We start from the raw sequence: 7,665 nt of genomic DNA, 5'->3' as shown, positions 1-7,665 counted from the left end.
AAAATAAAATAAAATAAAAAAATAAAAAACTATATTTTTAAAAATGTACAAAACTAAACATCCTACAGTATTTTTACTGTCTTTATGTTACAGTTAAAATATATGTTTATCAAATAAAGTCTAATGTTACAACTAATCAGGGATCCCTTTAAACTTCTGGGAAATCTAAGAACAGCTCAATGTTTTAGGGCTGTAGAACAAAAAGTGTTTGTTTTCAGTTCATGAGCAGGACAAGGAGAAGATCCAGGGAAGAGTCTGTGATTCAGTCGACGGAGCATGAAAATGAATTTATGAGGAGATGTTTTTTTGGACAGGTGACTTTAAAGTGAGATTTTTTTTTATCGTGCTATAAGTGTTGAAATGAAACAGGGAGTGCGCAAGAAAAAGAAGCAAGAACCAAGAAGGAATGGGCAAAAGATGAAAAAAAAAGATTTGTGTTATATATTTGGGTGTCATATTGAACAACCAAAAGTGTTTTGCTCTGATTTATTTTAAAAATCCCTTTTCACTTATTATTCTGTGGGGTTTTCAACGCAGCTTCTTCTAAAAGCAGAAGGAAGGAAGGAAAACAGGCCATCTGCCGATTTCTTTCATTTCATTTCATTTTAAGTGCCTCCAGTCAAATCGAAAACCCTTCATTTAAAGCCACCTGTTCCTTATAAATATGAATTGGTCATTAATCTGGTATCTGGATGCGTGCACATGTGCTGTCACTAATAAATGCAATCTATCTCTGGTATGCTGCGGTTTGCGAAGCCTGCTTTTTCGCTTAGTTACTGATTTACAACATGCTGTATCTGTACGCTTCGTGCAGAAACAAGCATCACTAACGCACAGACGTGTCTCTGATGACAGCTGATGTAAAGACACCAAACACATCACTGTAACGTGCTGCAGCATGCGTGACCACAGCAACACATCTGAATGGCAACAGACTGCAGGAGGAAAAATGGAAACTGGAATGAAAACTGGATCACTGACCTTTAAAAGGTTTTTGGTGAATTTCAGTAGGAAATAACTTTGTAATTTAAAAACCTTTTGAAACAGAATTTTTTACTGGAAAATTCTGCACTGATTCATTTTTGATAAATTAGGACATTCTTCTTGCATGTTTTTTTTTTTTTTTGATGATGTGGCACCGAGTGTAAATTGAAATGTTAAAAAATTTCACTAAAATATTTTTTATTATTTAGCTCACTGTACTTACATTTAGCTATTTTTTTTTACTAAATGTTAAATTTAAATGTTAAAAATATATATTTAAATATTAAATCCTAAATTTATACATTCAAATATAAAATTTAAACCTCAAGTGTTGATGTTAAACGTTGAAGTTCACATTTAGGTTATTTTGGAATGGAACACAGCCTTTGCTGTTGGTGCTCGGCTCATGTTATGATGTCATCATCCTGAGACAATGGCAACTGCTAGCACTCCAATGCAGCTACAGCTTCTGGACACGGTATCAAACTTGTAGTTATGGCTGGTGTCTGAGCTGCACATCAATCTGCTGAACTACAGGTACCATCCAAATTGTTTTTTATGAACACATTTTGAATTTTGAATTTAAATATTATCTTCAACAGCGTTAGCAGTGGCTAGCGGTGGCTAGCAGCAGCCATTGGCTGTGTCCAAAACGGCAGGACGGATCCTCCGAAGGCCGAAATCGTCGGCCGCATTCGTCACAGCCCCGCAATGAAGGACGTCCAAAACCGAAGACTCCTCCGATGCGGCCGACAAATACGTCCTTCCTTTTCCCCGATTTGAAGGACAGTTCTGATGGATCCTTCCTGGCCCAACATATCCCATAATGCATTGCGGCCCGACCGGAGATTTGTTTAAGCTAGTAATGGCGGACGAAGCCAGAGAAAAGAATACTGTATGTTTTAAATAAAAATATGGTGATAAGGAAATTTTAAAAATTAGCGGTTGTAATTCTAATACTTTTATCATTTGTATGGACATGTTTTTAAATATTATTTTTATCATAAAAAACGCACAATAAACATGCACCTACAGCGGGTCAATTAGTTCTTCAAATGTTACCTTTAAGTTAATTTTATAGTTTTGTGATATTAATTATACTAATATATTGATATTTTTCTAGTTTTGATTTAAGTTTGCTTGTTTAGAGTCGTCACAGTTGCTAGGTGACATGACATATGCAGGGGTAAGGAGGGGAGGCTAGACCGTCCAAATTCACAGCCTCTTTTTTTCCTGGTCTTCCCGGTCTACCAAGGACCCGACCCGCCTCGACCAGGGAGTCTGGGTCCTCCGGAGGACCCGGCCTGTCATTTTGGACACAGCCATTATTGATGTTTGTCACAGGAGGATGATCATTCTGATTATCTGATGCTAATTTCTGCTAACACATCTAACACTGTCTTGTTTGTATTAAGATACAGTATGTACATTGGTTATTATAAAAAGAAGGAGATATTATAAGACCCACCATGTCTCCCAGGTGGTTCATCCCCATCTCATAGGAGTGCATGCCCAGCGCTGCTTCCTGGTTGTGAGCTTCAATCATACGCATGTTCTTCTCCCAAATGGCTCTGCGGATCCCTTCTTCATTCTGAGGCAGGAGACACATTATTAGACTTAATATTTACAAAAGTTGTTCTCAAACTTTTCATGGTAGACATTTGTGATGTCAACAGGTTTTTGTGTAAAAAAATAAAAAATAAAAAATACAACACAAACTGACAGTTTAGATTTTATTTTTTTTTATAAATGACAACTTGATCCAGACTAACTCTATTGAATAGCTACATAAAGTAAAGCCACAAACACACAAACATACACACAAATTGATGTTACACACTAATTTGATTTTTATTTCCTATTTCCTAACTCGAGTAGTCGCTTATTTACTTTAAAAGCCCACAGCTGCAGGCACTCAAGCCGTTATGATGTGACTGTAGAATAAAACCAACAAACCGGGCTGTGCAGTGGCTCAAAGAAACTCTGACCTACATTCAGCCGCTTCAAAAATATGAAAAAAAGGACGGATTTTCACGAAATGTTTAAACATAAAATAAAGAATCCAACCCTTCATTAACTTGTGCAAACAATATTTGTAAGCCAACACACATATATAAATAAGTAATTAATTACATTATAACCTGTCCGTATAAACACCTGATTGATGGAAGCTTATCTGGACAAACAGGGCTAATATGCACTATAATTAGCTTTTTAAAATACATGTGTATAACCTGATTTTATAAATTAGGCCATTTTAACTAACAAGCGTTCATGCAAAAATCCCCTTTTACAACTAATGCAGACGTTCTAAAACAATAGTTTGATACTATTCTGTTAACTGCTCATAAAGTTCCCATTTTTTAGGTTCAGGTTCCACACAGAGAGAAGATACAAGATGTTGATGACCTGGAAGACTTCACTACAAAGCTTTAACCACCATTAGCATAACTCATCATGCTGATATCCATTTCAGGAATGCAAAATGCAAATGCTGCCAGTAGGCTGTGTTTCTATTAACAGTTTAATGAGAGCTGAACATGTCTGAAGAAATTATGTTCAAGTCTGCATCCCTAACCTTACAAAATCAATAAAACACTGTGCACATTATTAACCTAAAACAAGCAATATAAAACACACGTTTGCACACAGCCTGATGCAGACACACTCCACAGCTGTTGACTGCTGACCTCCAGCCTCAGGTAAAGAAGAAAGACAGATATTTGTCAAGCATGAAGTAGGTAAATCTGCAGTTAGCAACACCGAGTATGTTTCTGTAGAGCTAAAGCTATTAAAGACTTTTTTAAATAATTCGTATTTTAATAAATTATAAATTAATTTTATCATTAATTGGGGAAGCACCCCTTTTAAAGTGGGAAAAATTAAATTACTTCCATTATTATTATCAGTTTCAATAACCCTTAAAATATGGGAGTTCTTTTAATTTGAAGGGATCACAAAACACGTTCAAGACAGGTGAAGCTGTGAATTTAACTGAACTGAACATTACAGCACTTATTACCAATTTTATAATTTAACATTGGAATAAAACATTTGATTGTGGTGAAAGAAAAATAACGACTTGGATAGAAAAGCACACACGATGGAAATTGAGGCACAAGACGGAGCTGTGATGAGTTTGGAGCGAGCGTTCGATGATGAGGGTTGGATGGGAAACCATCAACAGGGCAAGAGTTCTGGGTTCTGAGTTTCATTAAAACCCTCTCAGGCACCAGCGATCCATCTGCCAGAGCAAAATGAAAAATTTGCCTTTCCGGGAGATGAATTTTGAAGCTCCTGAGATCGATCCGGTGCAGGATGAATCAAAGGTTTGCGCTCTGAGACAACGAGGTCTCTCCTCTGGGTGGTTTGTCAATGAGCTGAATTTAGGTGCGGAAAGTCAGGAACCACAGTCCGGAGGTACGTCAGATGGTTCTGATGACCTTAGTGGGGCTGAATAAGCATTTCACTAAACACATTTAGTCTTTTAATGTCCAGGTTGGAAACAAAAAGTCTTTCATTCATGACACAAATTACCTTTAAACCAGGCACGGGCAATCCTGGTCCTTGAGGGCCGCAGCCCTGCATGTTTTACTTGTTTCTCTGCTCCAACACACCTGATATGAACGAATAGATGATTATCAGGCTTCTGCTGTACGGAGGACCAAAACTGACATAATTAGAAATAAAAGCAGATTTATATGAACCACTAAATAAATACACAAAATGCACCAATTAAATTTAAAAAGGAGATCTTAATCTCCTGTTTTATATTTTAATTGACTTTCATATTTATTTTTCCAGGTTAGTTCCAACAACTTAGTCTATATATATGAACACATAATTAAAATTTTACTGTTTTTTAAAATACTGTATATATTAATTGTTTTTCTTTTACTTGTACATGCATTTGTATGTCTTAAATGTTTATACTTACTTATTTTTATATTTTTTCCAACAAGTCTTTTTATTTCAGTGTTGCATGCTCGTGCCTCAGTTTAGCTAAAAGTTTAAAGTTTAGTTTAAAACAAAGGCAAGGAGGAAAACATTACCTGTGCATTTATTTTTAACTAAACTAAGCTAAACTGAGGCAGCACAATCATGCAACAAATAAAATGATTTGTTGGACAAAATGAAAAAAAAAATTCAATTTAAGCATTCAAGGGACACAAATGCATGTACAAGTAAAAGGAAAAACTATGTAAAATATACTGTATATTAAAAAATAAAATTTAAATTATGTGTTAAATATATAATTTATTGGAACTAAGCTGGAAAAATAAATATGAAGGTCAATTAAATTATAAAACAATGAGAAGTTCTACTTTTTAATTTATTTGGTGCATTTAAAATGTATTTATTTATTTAATGGTTCATTTATCTATTTCTGCTTTTATTTCTAATTATGTCGGTTTCGGTCCTCCATACCGCAGAACATGAAGAGGTAGTTCTGTGACTGAATCAGGTGCGTTGGAGCAGGGTAAAATGTAAAACATGCAGGGCTGCGGCCCTCGAGGACCAGGATTGCCCAACCCTGCTTTAAACGGAAAGAGCTTATCTGTGAATTTCTGCAGATGCAACAGGGATTAAAGTAATAATTCCTACTGAGAGAAGGAAGAAATTACTTTAAGTTTTGTGACAGTTTTCTTCAAGAGTGCATTTCCCCAAGTTTCCACAACCAAAAACTTATTAAGAATAGATCAGACCAGAAAAGGGAGAAGACAGAAAATGAGTCAAAGGTGCAGGGAGTTTCCTCTGCTGGGAAGTTTTGACACCTGCTCATGTGATACTCCATCAGAGAAGAAGATGACCTAGATTAACAACTAAACTTGAAAATAGGTTAATTAAAATTTCCCTCATGATTTCAGTCCATATACTGATTATCATGATTAGGGCAATGATTCTGTGATTTATATCAGATAGAAATGGCACCTAAATAATCTATTTGCATAAAAATATAATTAAAATGTGACAATTTTTTAACAAAATACAGCTACAACTGAAACTACTACCTGGGACTTTTAATACAGTGAACTATAAGTCAATACAATAAGTTGGAGACGGTCAGAGGTCATGGGTCCAAATGAGACATTTTATCAAAACCTCTGGACCTTTCTTTAGTATTGGTAATATTTGCATATTAAACCAAAAATAATTATATTCTTTGGCAGATATATAAATAAAACATCTATTACAGTGTTTCAAAATTTAACTAATTTAACATTAAATATTCATGGAAACATCTAAAAAGGATCTTGCGGCTGCTGATACAGCAGGAACTGATCTGCTCAGAGAAACAGACGACACTAAACTCAGAGCTGCTAAAATGAGTCAGACCCAGACTCTGAGCCCAAATGAAGAGTTAAAGAATGAAGATGTGAACAGTTTGAAACTAGACGTGCGCAAACAGAAGGGAAAGAAACTAATAATTGTTCTCATGACTTAGGTGTGAATACTAAAATACATCATTTTATTTCTGAAAACAACAAAAAAGTAAAAAAAAGGTTTTAATATTTTGTTGAAATGTTTATTTAGTGATTTATACTAAATCATGTTATCAACTGTACTTTTTGGCTGTATAAATTTAATGTTTTTGTCAAACACATTTAAAAATAATAAAAAAAATACATATTGTGATAAGCTGAAGCAGCTTTTTGTAGCTACAAAGGTTCACCGCTTGTAATTTTTGAACCTCAAAATTGTTCGAAGTTGACAAAATATTTGTGTCGTGTTTTTGCAGACGCTCACCAGGCCGTTGTACTCTTTTTTGTGAGTGATCTTCCACTGGTCCCACTGAGCGTCCAGTGACGCTTCATCCAGGTAGCCCAGAGCTGAGGCAGCCAGCAGCAGCACACACACACACGACAACATCCTACAAACACACAAACTGCCACTTATACTTCCATCCATCAGAACATATTACATATCTAAAATCATCTTATTTAGCACTAAATATTTGTGCAGATACATTTTAATGATTTAATTTGTACAAAAACATGATTTAGTTTTACACACCGGTCAACAAATTCACTGTGTAGTTTAGAAAAAGATTTTATTAACATTTTGTGATTTGCTGTAACAGAGTTTCAAGCAGCTGTTTGTCACATGTTGGTTTCAGATGAGAAACAGGATGGTGTTTTTCAAAGGAAACGCTTCGTCAGCTGATTTTGGAAAGGCAAAAAAGGTGACTCAGAACAAATCACTTACATCCAGAGGTTTGTTTTGAATTAGAGGAGAAAAGGGTAAACTCATAAACTCAAAACTTTTCTGTTTTTGCCCTGAGAATCATTTCACGTCCCTCTCAGCGCTCTGTTGTCCAGCTGTTTGCAGCACAAACAGCATTTGTTTTATTACCTTGCGCTGCTAATTTGCATTTTTGCAGTTTTCACCGAAAGCCAGCTGCTCTCCAAGTTTACTGAACCAAAAGCAGAAACTAAAGTGTTTTCTTTAGGTTTGAAAATATGCACAGCCTCCTGTGTTACCCTGTTTCCTTCCTACGCACATTGATTATATACTGGATGAACGACACGGCGTCACCTTTTGGGTGATTCAATGGTTTGCTTGGTTTTGAACAGTAAATGTGTGTTTAATTTAAAGTGTGGGCGTTGAGTCGTATGAGTCACATGAATCCTTGTGATGGTTGTTTGTGCTTTACAAATAGTTTCCATTTTAAATATATTG

The 7,665-nt window shown here is 35.4% G+C and overlaps 1 protein-coding gene across 1 annotated transcript in view; it reads right to left on the bottom strand.

Moving 5' to 3' along the window:
• The window catches only part of ctsk (cathepsin K), a 19,822-nt gene that overhangs the window by 11,613 nt on the left and 544 nt on the right, over positions 1–7,665 (bottom strand). The window contains exons 2-3 of the mRNA XM_014017705.1: positions 6,733–6,856; positions 2,453–2,575 (exon numbers count right to left, since the gene is read on the bottom strand). Coding sequence (XP_013873159.1) covers positions 2,453–2,575; positions 6,733–6,855 — 246 coding nt within the window. The 5' untranslated portion in view covers position 6,856. The remainder of the gene's footprint in view (positions 1–2,452; positions 2,576–6,732; positions 6,857–7,665) is intronic.

The sequence above is a fragment of the Austrofundulus limnaeus genome, unplaced genomic scaffold (assembly GCF_001266775.1).
Source record: "Austrofundulus limnaeus strain Quisiro unplaced genomic scaffold, Austrofundulus_limnaeus-1.0 Scaffold175, whole genome shotgun sequence".
NCBI classification, from domain to species: domain Eukaryota; kingdom Metazoa; phylum Chordata; class Actinopteri; order Cyprinodontiformes; family Rivulidae; genus Austrofundulus; species Austrofundulus limnaeus.
The sequence above is the reverse complement of the archived record's forward strand: the minus strand, read 5'-3'. Positions and strand labels throughout refer to the sequence as shown.